This window comes from Rhineura floridana, chromosome 2, assembly GCF_030035675.1.
Source record: "Rhineura floridana isolate rRhiFlo1 chromosome 2, rRhiFlo1.hap2, whole genome shotgun sequence".
Lineage (NCBI taxonomy): Eukaryota > Metazoa > Chordata > Lepidosauria > Squamata > Rhineuridae > Rhineura > Rhineura floridana.
This window is the reverse complement of record NC_084481.1, coordinates 226281244-226297739: the sequence shown is the minus strand read 5'-3', so window position 1 is coordinate 226297739 and position 16496 is coordinate 226281244. Positions and strand designations below refer to the sequence as shown.

The 16496-nt window shown below is 44.9% G+C and overlaps 1 protein-coding gene and 1 pseudogene across 1 annotated transcript in view; one reads left to right on the top strand and one right to left on the bottom strand.

Annotated features, from left to right (window-relative positions):
- Positions 1-16496, top strand: part of SYT16 (synaptotagmin 16) — a 131672-nt gene that overhangs the window by 54437 nt on the left and 60739 nt on the right. The window contains exon 2 of the mRNA XM_061613290.1: positions 737-916. Coding sequence (XP_061469274.1) covers positions 737-916 — 180 coding nt within the window. The remainder of the gene's footprint in view (positions 1-736; positions 917-16496) is intronic.
- Positions 15237-15355, bottom strand: LOC133378534 (5S ribosomal RNA; annotated as a pseudogene).

The following is a 16496-nucleotide window of genomic DNA, read 5'->3' as shown; positions in this document are numbered from 1 at the left end:
ACAAAGCCCTATATAGCTTGAGACCAGGATATTCTGACACCAGGATATACGTTTTACCCCTTATATACCCAGTCAATCACTGTGCTGTGTGGGTGAGGGCCTGCTGCAGATCCCATCTTATCAGGACGTCTGTTCTGCACAACATAGGAAGTGGATCTTTAGTGTAGTGGCACCTACCCTTTGGACTTCCCTCCCCTTAAATATCAGACAGGCACCATCTCTGTTATCTTTTCAGTGCCTACTGAAGACCTTCTTCTTTCAACAAGCCTTTTAAGTAGGGACCTTATTCCAGGCTGCATCTGTGTTGGAACTGCTTTTTAAGAAAATGTTTTTAAACCTTTTTTAAAAAAATGTTTTTAAACCTTTTTTAAAAAAAAGTTTTTAAAGATGTTTTGCTTTAATATATCTTAAAGTCTCTTTTTATGAGGGTTTAAAGTGTTTTTAGCGCTTTTGCTTGGTGCCTGGGCTCCTGCTGGGAGTAAGGGTGGGATTTAAATCTAATAAATAATAATAATAATAACAACAAAGATAAGCGGCCAGCCCTTTTACTTGTCCCAGCCTGCAGATCCCCCTCCCCCGCGGCCACCTCTTTTACAAATACTTCCTTCAGCTGCATTGTCATTATCTCCAGAAACACATACTTTGCTGAGATGACCTGTAATTCTGACTGTTCTCCCCCCCCCCCTGCAGCAGCAATTTAATGCATTGCTTTCTCCTCTGGTTTTGTTGTTGCCAGTTACTCCTGAAGCGATTCGGTTCCTGTCAGCTGTTGGGGTCTTCATTGTCCTCCTCGCAGTCCTCTTCCTCTTCATCAACAAGAAGCTCTGCTTTGAAAAGATCGGGGGCCTCCCGTGTTTGGAACAGCGAGGGAAACGCAGGCATTACAGAGAAAAATCTGGGGTTCATGAGAGCCTTGGTAAGCACCTCAATATTCCAGCTCCTTTTTTTTGTTAAGTATTGGAGTTTAGTAATCTAAAGAGTAAATGTAAATCTCTTGCTTCTAGCGATATTTTCAATGGCCTGGAACCGCTCCCCTTTGCTTTCAAGGATGCATTTGGCCACGTTTGCACGTCTCACTAAACCATACTTTAGCCTGGTGGTGGGTCATCTTGTTCAGCCCGATGGGCACATTTCCTTCTGGATAACCTTCCGGGGGACGGATGCCAGTGGCGCACCTCTCTGTCCTCCATCCAGGCAATCAAGAGATATCATCAGAATCAGGGACATGTTCCAGCCAAGCAAAAGCAGGGTGCAAATCAGGGCCAGCAGGGGTATGGCTTAGGGAGTTCCAGAGGTCAGATAGAAAAGATCTGGGTGGTTGTATTCGGCGCCCAGTCCTGAAGCTGGAATGAAACCTCTCTCCTCTCCTTCTCCTGTGTAGCGAGGAGCACAGTAGCCCTTTATTTCTGCTGAACGTTGGTTTGTTGCATGCAAACCAGGGATTGTGGTTCATAACAAACTCTAATTAGTGTAACAAGCCAGATTCAAAACCCAAGGTTTGAAATGGCTTGCTTTGACGCTGACCAGAGTCTTTCATAAACCACCACAATGATAAGCTGAGATTTAGTGCAAATGAAACAGTGCTGAAGTTCTTCCCTTGGCCTCAGGGAAAGAGGAAGGGGGAGGGATTGTGTGAGAAAGCAACGCTCACTTGGGCTCATTCCAGCTTGTGAATGTTATGCTAAACTGTGGTTTACTGTGGCATGCCAATGCAGGCGTTACGTTTGCTAGGACAATGATCAGTCTTAAATTAGCAAAAATGAATGGTAAAATATGCCGTATTGGTCTGAATACAGGTAACACTCCCCTCCTCCCAAATTTGACTTGTATAAAACCTGAGTGCGGCCCACAATCACACTCTTATTGGTCAAGAACGCATGATTTAAGATGAGATCTTGGAACCGCGCAAAACTTTGGTAGTTTTTGTAAAAAGATCACTTGCCCTTCTCGACAGGTGGTGCTAGTTGCCCATTCAGTTATTAATCGTGAGACGAGTCTAGAGGTTGCATGTGTGTTTTAGATTGTAAAAAACACTGGACGTTGCCAAAGATTTGTGGTCATTTTATTTCCTTTCAAAGAGATTTTGTTTTAGGAGTGCTGCCTACATCCAAGGGTGGTGTATATTTGGACCAATACGGTAATAATGCTTGATATCCTTTTATCCTTATCTTGTGGGGAGTGTTTTGAATGCAAAGCAGGAGCCAAATTACTGGTGTTTCCTTTGAGTGCTTTCTCTCTTGGTGATGGATGGTCTCTTTCCGGTTCCTTGGCTTTGGGCTGTATACAAAGGGCGCATAATAGAAGTACATGGAAGAAGTAGCGGCTGGGCTCTGGAAGCCCATTCACCATGTTCTTGGTGCATGTAGCCTATTATCACCTGGAGGTCTGCCTGCTTGCAGAAGAATGGGGCTGTTCACAAGTGATTGGTTGCTGCCTTGTGACATCACCAATCCTTCCTCCCAAGGAGACATTTGTGTTACTTTAAAACTTGATTCCTCCCTGATAAGGTTGGGGGAGAAATTCAATGCTGTTTGCATTTTAATGAGGAACTGCATCATTTGCATTTCTCGAACCAATGCACAAACCAAAACACAATTATTCCTCGAAATTCGCACTTTTCCAAATGTTGTAATGCTTCTCCAACAAAACCATGTGTACATGAACATGCATACATTAGTGAAAATGATGCACAAAAATTATTCTGTTATGGAAAATTGCTTGCAAAGATGTGTGTTCGTCAAAATTGCAGACAAAAACGTGTATATTAGAAATCCATACAAAAATGCTGATAAATTCTCATGAGGATTTTAAAAAAAAGATTGCAAACTGCTGCAGAAATACGGAGAATTAAATCTTTTACTGAAAAAAATGAGAAGCTGGAAGAACTTGCAATTGACAGATTCATCCGTCTCTGCTTCCCGATTGCCCCCTCCCTCAAAAACAAGGCACAAGTGAACTGCTTCTTGCTTAATGGTCCTAACTGGGGGGGAGGGGGGAGGAGAGTAAAAAGCAGATAGCCACTTTGAAGATTGTGGAGAGCAGCAAGACAGATGACTTAGGCTGCAATCCAGTCACGTCCACTCAGAAGTAAACTCCATTGGGTTCAAAGGGACTTACTCCCAGATAAGTGTGTACTGGATTACAGCCATAGTCACTGTTTTGATTTCCTGATAAATATGTCTGTTAATAACCCATAGAAGGCTGGGGGGGGGAGAGGGAGATGGGAAGCTGGGATTGCTCAAGAGGCAAAACCAAAAACACAGCAAATCCCCTAAAAGCTTGTGTACTGTCTCATGACATTCTGATTGGCCCCAGTGGAGGTATTGCTTCACCAGGGATTCTGTTTTTGCTCCCCTGATAAACCGGCAGGTTCCCTTCCCTTTTCCCCACCCCTGTTTTGATTTTTGTGTCTTTATAGTAGGGATGTGCTAGAATTCTACCCGGTGTAGTGGTTAGAGTGTTGGACTACAGGGTTCAAATCCCCACACAGCCATGAAGCTCACAGGGTGACCTTGGGCCAGTCACTGCCTCTCAGCCTCAGAGGAAGGCAATGGTAAACCACCTCTGAATACCGCTTACCTGAAAACCCTATTCATAGGGTCGCCATAAATCGGGATCGACTTGAAGGCAGTCCATTTTCATGGATTTGGACCAAATTTTCTATGAATTAGCTTATTCGCGATTGTTGCAGATCAGATTTTTATATAGTGGTTTTCCGGAGCTATTTTCGGAAATGGATATATATATATATAAGAAAAATCCTCATCTAAACTATTAATATTGATATTTGTATTAACCGTTCCTTTCAAAATATTGACATTTCCTTTCAAAATATCAATGTTAATATCGATATTTTTCCCCGAGGGGCAACCCCCCCCACCGAATCAGTCAAAGCAGTTGCTTGTGGGCAAAGAATGGACTCAAATTGATACCAGCCTGTTAGGTCAACAGAATGCTTTTGAACCGGCACTGGCCAACAGACCTCATCCCTACCATATAGAAAGGGATGGGATATGAGATGATAGGACACGTCCGATGGCCCATTCACGCATGCAAGATCTCCCTTGATGTAGTCACAACATGAATGTCCAGACTAGATCCAGTTTTCTGCTGAGACTTTTCCCAGACTGTTTGTATAATTGAGTGACAAGCAGTGAAAGGTTGTCAGAAGTACCAGCTGTATGGCCAATGGGAGGTGAGCCTAGGGCTGCCATGCTCTTTGGACAGGCTCTGCTCCTCTGCATTTAATAGCTGGACATTTTGCAGGTGAAGCTTTTTTCCAAGCACAGAGGTAGTGATGGGGAAAAATTGTACCTGCTTGCTTTTTGCACATTAAACACAGGAGCAAGGTCAATAACCAATGTTGGCAACCCTTTGTTGTTGTTATATGCCTTCAAGTCAATTATGACTTATGGCAACCCTATGAATCTTGTTTGGATATATTCGTAGGGTTTTCATGGTAAGAGGTATTCAGAGGTGGTTTACCACTGCCTTCCTCTAAGCCGTAGGTGAGGCTATTTGGTGTCTGTACTTGAGGTGAGCCCCAACTGTGGCCTTCAGAAACCAAGTGGTATTACCTTTCCATTATGATCTCTCATGGCATCCCTTATTGTACAACTCACCAGGGCCAGCTCCATGTTTGGGGGGGTAAAGGCTGTCAGTGGGACCTTTACCCTCTTGTTTTCTTCCTCAAACCACACTCCTCCTAGAGAGAGAGAGGAATGCCAAACCTCCGCCTGCAGGCCTGTGAGCGCGTTGCAGGTATTCCTGCCATGGCTGCTGTCTCTGACCCCTGTCACTTGCCCTGCAGAAGAGCGCACCATGCAAGGAAGACACCTGGGGAGATAGTGGGCTTTCCAACATTGGAGGCCTTCAAGAGGCAGCTGCACAGCCACCTGTTGGGTATGCTTTAAGCTGGATTCCAGCATTGATCAGGGGTTGGACTAGATGGCCTTATAGGCCCCTTCCAACTCTGTGATTTTATGATTCCTCTTCCTCCTTTGCTCCTCTGTGATCTAGCCTGAGTTGGAGCTGCTGCTGCATCCGCTATTCTTCTCTTCTGCCCTTCTGCTGGATGACATTTAAGGGGTTAATACATAGAGATTGGGAGGCAACAAGCCTAGACAATCCCATCAACACCAGCACTGAGTTAGACAGTGGCCATGTTGAGGAGACCCTCCAGGCTCAGCTTTTCAACTCTGTGGTATTAACACCTCAATTTCCCCTCCACCCTTGTGAATTGGATAAAAAAGAAAAGCTAGCGGGGGAGGGACATGGAACAGAATGGCTTTCCTGTCTGTCAGAATAGGATCGGGTTGGCAACAAACAGCGGATCCCATCGTGATGGGTCCAGTGAGGGGCCCCTCTGCACTCCTAGGCCCTCGGCCAGTGCCCCACATAAGCCACTGCTGGAACCGGGCCTAGATCTCACTTGCATGACTCCAGATACTGGAGCTTGTTGTGGGCGAAAACAGAAGATAGCAATTGATTGCATTTGGACCGTGGGAAGATGTCTTATACCAAATCAGGCCGTTAGTCCATCTAGCTCAGTGTTGTCTGCATTAATTGGCAACGGCTCTCCAGAACGTCGGGCAAGGGACATTCCCAGCCCTACTTGGAGATGGCAGAGATTGAACCTAGGGCTGTTTGCATGCAAAACAGATGCTCTTCCACTGAGCCACAGCCTGTCTACAGTCATATCTTGGCTTCATAAACCAAGGCATTCAGAATCCCTTTGCTTGTGCATGCAGTCCTTTGTGGCACACAGCAGTTAAACCCAGATGTTTCCAGTTAGAAGGGGCTTTGCATGTAGGTTAAAGACTTGTGCACATATCTCAACTTATTAAGCTAGGATATGTTTGCTCAAACTGGGTTGTAATCTGTGTGCACTGATGCTGAGCTTTCAGAGGCATCTAGGTGGCTGCTTTTGGAAACATGTTTTATTTTATTTTTATTTTTAAACATTTATTTTTATTGCTACCCTGGACTCCTGCTGGCAGGAAGGGCGTGATGTTGTTATTTGCTTTCAAGTCGATTACGACTTATGGCGACCCTATGAATCAGTGCCCTCCAAGAGCATCTGTCGTGAACCACCATGTTCAGATCTTGTAAGTTCAGGTCTGTGGCTTCCTTTATGCAATCAATCCATCTCTTGTTTGGCCTTCCTCTTTTTCTACTTCCTTTTGTTTTTCCCAGCATTATTGTCTTTTCTAGTGAATCAGGTCTTCTCATGATTGTCCAAAGTATGATAACCTTTTGTTGTTGTTATGTGCCTCCAAGTCGACTACGACTTATGGCGACCCTATGAATCAGCAACCTCCAAGAGCATCTGTCATGAACCACCCTGTTCAGATCTTGTAAGTTCAGGTCTGTAGCTTTCTTTATGCAATCAATCCATCTCTTGTTTGGCCTTCCTCTTTTTCTACTCCCTTCTGTTTTTCCCAGCATTATTATCTTTTCTAGTGAATCATGTCTTCTCATTATGTGTCCAAAATATGATAACCTCAGATTCATCATTTTAGCTTCTAGTGACAGTTCTGGTTTAATTTGTTCTAACACCCAATTATTTGTCTTTTTCAAACATTTCAAACGAGTTGATTTTTCTCTTATCCTCCTTTTTCACTGTCCAACTTTCGCATCCATACATAGAGATCGGGAATACCATGGTCTGAATGATCCTGACTTTAGTGTTCACTGATACATCTTTGCATTTGAGGACCTTTTCTAGTTCTCTCATATCTTCCCTCCCCAGTCCTAGCCTTCTTCTGATTTCTTCACTATTGACTCCATTTTGATTAATGACTGCACCAAGGGTAATGATAATCCTTGAGAAGTTCAATGTCCTCATTATCAGCTTTAAAGTTACATAAATCTTCTGTCATTACTTTAGTCTTCTTGATGTTCATCTGTAGTCCTGCTTTTGTGCTTTCCACTTTAACTTTAATCACCATTCATTTCAGATGATTCCTACTTTCTGCTAGTAGTATGGTATCGTCTGCATATCTTAAATTAATGATATTTATCCCACCAATTTTCACACCTCCTTCATCTTGGTCCAATCCCACTTTCCGTATATGTTCTGTATACAGATTAAACAAATAGGGTGATAAAATACATCCCTGTCTCACACCCTTTTCTATTTGGAACCAATAGGTTTGTCCATATTCTGTCCATACAGTAGCCTCTTGTGCAGAGTATAGGTTGTGCATCAAGACAATCAGATGCTGTGGCACCCCCATTTTTTTTAAAGCATTCCATAGTTTTTCATAATCTACACAGTCAGTGGCTTTGCTGTAATCTATAAAGCACAGGGTGATTTCCTTCTGAAATTCCTTGCTCCGTTCCATTATCTAATGTATGTTTGCGATATGATCTCTGGTGCCTCTTCTCTTTCTAAATCCAGCTTGGACATCTGTCATTTCTCGCTCTATATATGGTAAGAGCCTTTCTTGTAGAATTTTGAACATTACTTTACTTGCATGGGATATTAAGACAATAGTTTGATAATTACTGCATTCCCTGGGTTCCCCTTTCTTTGGAATTGGGATATATATTGAACGCTTCCAGTCTGTGGGCCATTGTTTAGTTTTCCATATTTCTTGACATTTTTTTGTCAAAATTTGGACAGATTCAGTCTCAGTAGCTTGTAGCAACTCAATTGGTATGCCATCTATTCCTGGTGATTTGTTTCTTCCAAGTATTTTAAATGTAGCTTTCACCTCACATTCTAAAATTTCTGATTCTTCATCATATGGTTCCTCCGTGAATGAATCTGTCATCCTGGCATCTCTTTTACAGAGTTCTTCAGTGTATTGCTTCCATCTTCCTTCTATTTCATCTTGGTCAGTCAGTGTGTTCCCCTGTTGATTATTCAACATCCCTAAAAAGGTAAAGCTGTCCCCGTACTTATAGTGCAAGTCGTTTCCAACTCTTAGGGTGACGTCTTGCGATGTTTACTAGGCAGACCATATATATGGGGTGGGATTGCCAGGTCCTTCCCCGGCCTTTCTTTACCCCCCAGCATATGCCGGGTGCTCATTTTACTGACCACGGATGGATGGAAGGCTGAGTGGACCTCAACCCCTTTTACCGGAGATTCGACTTCCTCCTTCCATTGGAATCGAACTCCGGCTGTGAGCAGAGCTTCGGCTGCGTTACCACCACTTACCATTCTGCGCCGTGGAGGGTCATTCAACATCCCTAGTCGTGGTTTAAATTTCCCTTTCATTTCTCTAATCTTTTGGAATAGGGCTCTTGTTCTTCTGTTTTTGTTGTCCTCTTCTATTTCTGTACAATAACTATTGTAATAGTTATTTTTGTCCCTACGTACTAGTCGCTATATTGTTGCATTTAGGGTTCTGACTGAGTTTCTATCTCCTCTTGCTTTTGCTTTCCTTCTCTCTTTAACCATTTTAAGTTTCTTCAGTCATCCATTGAGGTCTTACTTCTCTCTTTAACTAGAGGTATTGTCATTTTGCATTCTTCCATGATAATTTCTCTGACTTCACTCCATAGTTCTTCTGGTTCTCTGTCAACTAAGTTTAAAGCCTCATATCTGTTCCTTATTTGATCTTTATATTCTCCTGGGATGTTATTTAAATTGTATATTGGCATTATACCCCTGGGTATGGGACGGAGACGGCTTTGGTCGCCTTGGTGGACGACCTACGCAGAGAACTGGACAGGGGGAGTGTGTCCCTGTTGGTTCTGCTGGACCTCTCAGCGGCTTTCGATACCATCGACCATGGTATCCTCCTAGACCGCCTAGCTGGGATGGGACTTGGGGGCACTGTTTTGCAGTGGCTCCGGTCATTCCTGGAGGGGCGAACCCAGAAGGTGGTACTGGGGGACTCCTGTTTGACTCCTTGGCCATTGGCCTGTGGAGTCCCTCAGGGTTCAGTTTTGTCCCCTATGTTATTTAACATCTACATGAAACCACTGGGAGAGGTTGTTCGGGTGTTTGGAGTTCGGTGGCACCAGTATGCTGATGACACCCAACTCTATTTCTCCTTTCCACCTTCTTCCAAGGAAGCTGTTTTAAACTGGTGTCTGACATCAGTTGTGGATTGGATGAGGATGAACAAATTGAGGCTTAATCCAGACAAGACAGAGGTGCTCCTGGTCAGTCGTAAGGCAGATCAGTGAATAGGGATACACCCTGTGCTAGATGGGGTTATACTCCCCCTGAAGACACAGGTTCGCAGTTGGGGTGTCCTCCTGGACTCAGCTTTAAATTTGGATTCCCAGGTTTCTGCAGTGGCCAGGAGGGCTTTTGCACATTTGAGATTAGTGCGCCAACTGCGCCCGTTCCTTGACCCGTCCGATCTGGCCATGGTGACACATGCCTTAGTCACATCCAGTTTAGATAACTGTAACGCGCTCTACGTGGGGCTGCCTCTGAAGACTGCTCGGAAACTTCAGCTGGTACAATGTGCTGCAGCCAGAATGCTAACTGGGGCTGATTACAGGGACCATACAACTTCCCTGCTAAAAAAGCTCCACTGGCTGCTAGTTTGTTTCCGGACACAATTCAAAGTGCTGGTGTTGACCTATAAAGCCCTACACGGCTTGGGTCCGGGCTATTTGTCAGACTGCATCGCCCTCTATGTGCCTGCCCGGGCCCTGAGATCTTCAGGAGAGGCCCTTCTTTCAATACCTTCATCCGCACAAGTACAACTGGTGATGATACGAGATAGGGCTAGGGTTGCCAGGTCTCCGGTTTTCTGCCGGAGTCTCCGGCAAAAGTGGTCCATCTCTGGCCTCTGGCCATATTTGGTGTGAAGAGGCTGATCTCCGGTTTTTGGACCTCCGCCTCAGGCACGCATGCGTGATTGACACGCATGGCTGCTGGGTGGGAGGAGCGGCCGCGATGGGCGTTTCTGGCTGCGGTTTGCATCGCGGACGATAGAGCAGTTTGGAATCTCGTTTGGAAGCAGAAGGCTGCTGGGTGGCAGGAGCAGGTTGGACTGCGGCTGATTGCAGAGAGAGGCCTGAAAGAGAGAGGCCTGAGAGAAAGAGAGGCCTGAGAGAGAGAGAGAGAGAGAGAGGCCTGAGAGAGAGAGGCCTGGGAGGCCAGAGAGAGAGAGAGAGGCCTGAGAGAGAGAGAGAGAGAGAGAGAGGCCTGAGAGGCCAGAGAGAGAGAGAGGCCTGAGAGAGAGAGAGAGGCCTGAGAGGCCAGAGAGAGAGAGAGAGAGAGAGGCCTGAGAGGCCAGAGAGAGAGAGAGAGAAGCCTGAGAGAGAGAGAGAGAGAGAGAGAGGCCTGAGAGAGAGAGAGAGGCCTGAGAGATGGGGCTCAGCAGTCTCTGGCCATCACCACACCTTGGGGGAGGAAATTCCATCACACACACACACACTCTCACACCCTGCCCCCCCTCTTCCTTTTCTGATTGTGGAAAGCTGGTGGTTCCATGTCTGCCACTGCTCCTTGGATTGTTGAAAACCAAATGTTTAAATAAGCAAAATGTATAGCAGGATGAGGTTGCCATGTGATTTTCCAGCTGGGTTTGTGTGTGTATGGAACTTCAGCAGGTGAACAGGCCCGTCCCCTCATCTCTGTGACAATGAAAGTTCTACGTCTTGAATTTCTGGCTGCCACCCAAAGAAAGCTGGCAGCCCAGGGAACAGGTGGGTGCAGAGTGGGTCTTAAAATAAAGAAAGAATCTTGCAGACGGAAGGCAGGGAAAACCAGGCCAGGTTCCCCAGGAACAATGTCTGTTTCCTAATCCCTGTCCCTGATAAATCACAGTTTCCATTTTAAGCATCACTTGTGTTGGAATTGTGGAAATGCAACTCGATTTGGGTGTTTCCACATCTGGAGGGAGACAGAGAGGAGACCTCCAGGTTGCTAGGCTGTGCCTTTCCTTTGGTCATATGCTCATCTTCCTTCCTGAAAACTGATACCTCTTAGGAATGCCGACCACACCTTCCAACTCTCTCCTTCCTGCTTCTTCTCTGTCTCTTGAAGAGAAGAGATGTCTTTGCTTTGTCTCTCTCACCTGCAGCATGAGGGCAAAGGCCTTGTCAGGTCCATGAACCTCCAATGCAGGTAGTTTACTAGAACTAGAATCCCTTTCCTATCTATTGTGTATTTCCTTCAATGAAGCAAGCTGTTCCTTATTTTACTAAGTCTGAATCCTCAGTTATTGCTGCAGTGTAAAAGTCTGCTACTTCACAGGGAAAGTCTCTCTCTCTCTCTCACACACACACATACACACACACACATCAGCGCTGGGTCTGCTCTTGATCCCAAACCTAACTCTGCTAACAAGTTTCTAGTCTTTTTTCAGCATTGAGTTGCCTCCACTCAAGACTCTGGAAGTTAAACCTCTCAGTGTGCGTGCAAAGCCCCCCGCAGCAGAGTAGGAAGCCTCTTTTTGTCTGTCAAGAGCCATTGACCACCAGCAGCCAAATCAACCTGAGGCCCCAGCTGGCTTTGTCTGTGGGTCAGTGGCCTGAGGAGAAGATGCCTTGGGTCAGCTGCCAGCCTGCCCAATGTGCACTTTCAAAATTCTCCTCAAGCAGAGACTGCCCAGTGCTGAACACTCTCCCGCCTGAGAAGAGCCTGTGGAGCAGGTGATATTGGGGGACCTGCAGGCCAGAGCCCGTCCCCCCCTTTTAAATCAAGGGAAGATAGCCATAACTCAGTGGTAGAGAACATGGACAGTCGCTGCCAGTCGCTGTAGACAGTGCTGATGCTGAACCAGATGGACCAATGGCCTAACTCAGTATAAAGCAGCTCCCTGTTTAAATCACCCTTCATTCAGAACCATAAGGACTAGAATCTTACTTTATTTTTAGGGAAACTGTTGCGCATGCAGAAGGGCCCAGGTTCAGTCCTCAGCGGCATCTCCAGGTAGGGCTGAGAGACACCCCTGCCTGAAGCCCTGAGAGCCGCTGCCAGTGCAGACAGCACTGGGCTAGAGAGCGCCCATGGGTCTGTATCCAACATTCCTGGGTAAATGAAGCGGATCCTCGCATCTGGTCCAATCCTGCCTCAGGCCAGGGCTCGGAGTCTTAGTTTGCCTTGGCCACCCTGCTTCATCTGCCCGTGCTGGGAGCTGCACAGCAGGAGTTGGGCCCATCTGTTCTCCTGGTACCTTTCGGTAGTTTTCAGGTTCCCTTAAGGACATAAGAACATCTAGTTCCTCACCCCAACCGTAATAGGAAGCCTGCAAGCAGGACCCTTCTGGGAGGAAGGGCGGGATATCAGTTGAATAGATAAATAAAATAAATAAGCGCAACTGGCCTTCAGAGGCATATTGCCTCCAAATGTTAATGCAGCTTCAAATAGCATTTGCCTTTTTTGCAGCCACATCACACTGTTGGCTCATATTCAGTTTGTGATCAACAACAATCCCAAGATCCTTCTTGCATGTAGTATTGCTGAGCCAAGTATCCCCCATCTTAATAACTGCATTTGGTTTCTTTTTCCTAGGTGTAGAAATTTACACATCCCTGTTAAATTTCATTCTGCTGTTTTTAGCCCAATGCTCCAGCCTATTAAGATCCCTTTGAATTTTGTTTCTGTCTTCCAGGGAATTAGGTATTCCTCCCAATTTTGCATCATCTACAAGTTTGATAAGCATTCCCTGCCCCTCCTCATCCAAGTCATTAATAAAAATGTTGAAGAGCACTGGGTCCAAGACCAAGCCCTATAGTAGCCCGCTAGTTACCCCGCCCTAGGTTGAGAAGAAACCATTGATTAGCACTCTGAATATGATTGTGTAGCCAACTGTGGATCCACCCAATAGCTGTTCCATCCAGTCCACATTCAGCTAGCTTGCTAATCAGAATATCATGTGGCATTTTGTCAAAAGCTTTGCTAAAGTTGAAATATATTGTGTCCACAGCATTCCCACAGTCTATCAGGGAGGTTTGTTGTTGTTGTTATGTGCCTTCAAGTCGATTATAACTTATAGCGACCCTATGAATCAGTGACCTCCAAGAGCATCTGTCATGAACCACCCTGTTCACATCTTGTAAGTTCAGGTCTGTGGCTTCCTTTATGGAATCAATCCATCTCTTGTTTGGCCTTCCTCTTTTTCTACTCCCTTCTATTTTTCCCAGCATTATTGTCTTTTCTAGTGAATCATGTCCTCATGATGTGTCCAAAGTATGATAACCTCAGTTTCATCATTTTAGCTTCTAGTGATAGTTCTGGTTTAATTTGTTCTGACACCCAATTATTTGTCTGTTTTGCCTAGAATGCCCTCCCTTGTCCTTAACATGGCTGCAACCATATCTACTCAGAAGTAAGTCCTATTGAGTTCTATGGGGCTTAGTTCCTTAATAAGCATGTTTACAGTTGCTGCCTTCAGGGGCATCTATCTGTGCTCCCATCTAACGTCTCTGCAACACTAAGCTCCTTTCTTCCAATAATGGCCTGGCCTGAGGGCACGTAAACCCTTCTTGCCAGAAGCAAGTAAGCTAGATTAAATGTTCCCTAAAGGCGTTGAACTGTGACCTGGCAGACCAGGGTTCGAATCCCCACACAGCCATGAAGCTCCCTGGGTGACCTTGGGCCAGTCACTGCCTTTCAGACTCAGAGGAAGGCAATAGTAAACCACCTCTGTCTGGGTACTGCTTACCATGAAGACCCTATCTGGGATCAACTTGAAGGCAGTCCATTTCCATTTTGCATCACCCTAAGCTTGTGAGAAAGAATGACCTTGTCACTTCAGATGGACCTAGGAACACCCTATTTTAGGTAAGATTTCTATTTTAATCTCCAGAGAATTTTTTTTGAATGGTATGCTCCAAGCAACTGTGGTTGATACAATGTATCATGTTTAATGATATCACTAGGGCCCGCCCTGTGATGTCACTAGGGCCCGCCCCTGACATCACTAGGGCCCGCCCCCTGATGTCACTTGGGCCCGCCCCCATTTTCTCAGGTTTTTGGATGGTTCCGACCTGGCAACCCTAGATAGGGCCTTCTCGGTGGCTGCTCCTAGGCTTTGGAATTCCCTCCTGAAGGAGATAAGAATGGCCTCTTCCCTGCAGTCCTTTTGTCGACAGGTAAAAACTTTCTTATTTCAGCAAGCCTTTGATTCCGAAGGCGGCTAAGGATAGGCCCCAAAGGAGCTCATATTGCTCTTGCTTGTTTATTTTTTAATTATTCTGATTTTATGAGTATAGTTTTTAATATCAGAAACAGTTTAATGTTATTTTAAATTAGAGTTCATTTTTTAATTATATCTGTCTATATTTATTTACTTATGTATTATATGCTTTTAACTTTGGTAGGTTTTAATTGTATCTGTTTTTTATCTGGAAGCCGCCGTGAGTTCCAATTTGGAAAAACGGCGGGGTATAAATAAAGTTAATAAATAAATAAATTATGATTGCTTTGTTGTTCTTTATCTTTACTCTGATTTTTGATACGACCTGTTCATGATCTGTACCGTAGTCTGCTCCTGGTCTTGTTTTTGCAGAAAGTATGGAACTTCTCCACCTTCTATTGCTAATTATATAATCAATTTGATTCCTATATTGTCCATTTGGTGATGTCCACGTGTACAGTCGTCTTTGTGGTTGCTCAAAAAATATGTTTGCAAGAAAGAAATTATTGGCTTTACAGAATTTAATAAGTTTTTCTCCTGCCTCATTTCTGTCTCCTAAGCCCCATTTCCCCACAATTCTTCTCTGTTCTTCTCTGTTCCCTATTTTTGCATTCCAGTCCGCTATGATTATCAGCACATCTTGTTTTGGTGTGTGATCAATTTCTTCTTGTACTTCTGCATAAAATCTCTCAAATTCCTCTTCTTCTGCGTTTGCCGTTGGAGCATAGACTTGGATGATGGTTATGTTAATAGGTTTCCCATTTAATCTCATTGATATCACTCGCTCAGGCCTTGTGTTGTAGCTCCAGAGAGCGGTTCGATTCACAGTATCAAAGGCCTTAGTCAGATCAATAAACGCCATATATAAAGGTCAATTCTGCTCCTGACATTTTTCTTGAAGCTGTCGTGCAGTGAAGATCATGTCCACTGTCCCCCTGGAAGGGCGGAAACCATTTTGAGATTCAGAGAGGACATCCTCTGAGATCGGTAGGAGTCGATTTGTGAGGATCCTTGCAAGGATTTTACCTGCGGTAGCAAGAAGAAAGATACCTCGATAGTTCCCACAATCTGTTCTATCACCCTTCTTAAAAAGGGTGATAATTATGGCATCCCTAAAGTCTTCTGGGATCTCCTTCCAGATTTTACACAGAGATGATTTACCACTGTCTTCCTCTAAGCCTGCGGCACCCGGTATTCCCAGGCGGTCTCCCATCCAAGTAGTAACGAGGCCTGACCCTGCTTAGCTTCTGAGATCAGACGAGATCGGGCATGTTCAGGGTAGCATGGCCTTAGGCATAAAAAGTACTTGTATGCCACCAATTCATACAATATAATCTGGCAGTGTACAACAATATATACAATAAAATGTAAAATATCATAAAAACAGTAAAAAAAATAGTTAAAATGACTGGTTGATCAAAAATGTTTAACTGTTACATAGGCCTGTCTACATGCAAAGGTCTTCAAGAGGCACCTGGAAGTCAAAAGCGAGGGTGCCTGCTGAATCTCTGCTGGGAGAGTGTTCCATACAATGGGACCAGTGACACTAAATGCCCAACTTTCAGTTGAGGCCAGTTAGGCATTTGTAACAGAGGGGACAACTAGCAGTGCTCCTCCAGATGATCTCTGAATACCACATGCTGGGAATCACACACAGGGACAGTGGATGTTGCATTCCGGTCCTGCTGATAGGCTTCCCATTGAGGCATCTGGTTGGCCACTTTGAGAACAGGATGCTGTACTGTAGACCTGCCTGGCTTGATCAAGCAGGGCTCTTACTTTGTTTGTTTGTTTACTTGTTTGTTTGTTTATTTATTAACACCCCACCTTTTCGCCAAGGAGCTCAAGGTGGCATACCTAGTTCTTCTCCTCATTTAATCCTCACAACAACCCTGTGAGGCGCGTTACGCTGAGAAGCAGTGACTGGTCCAAGCTCACTCAGTGAGCTGAGCTTGTTGGCTGAGCGGGGATTCGAACCTGGTCTCCCAGGTCCTAGTCCAACACTCTAACCAGAACACCACACTGGTTCTCATCTTCTGATGTTCTTATGTCATGAAGTGGGCCAGCAGTTGGGCCTGGGGGGGAGGAACGTATTCCTGCTCTTTCCCCTGATTTGTACCCATTTCCAGAAATGTGAGACTAGGGCTTGTATTGCGTTGCATTTGGGGCTTGCTTGCTTTCCGTCTGTTTTGTTCTCTGCCGTGTTTTCAGATATTCCTCCGTTAGAAATTTCCCTTTGTGGAGCATGTTGTAAAGCCTTTCTTTCTCCTGACAAGTAGTGCAGTGCAAAGGGGCCTTTTTAAAAATGACAACATCTCTCCTTCATTGTGTTGTGGGCGTTGATGCTTTTTGGAGCTGCCACAGACAATTCTGCAAACATATATTTACCAAAGCTTTTTAAAAATGTGAATTATTAATAAACAGGGTAGGTTTTCA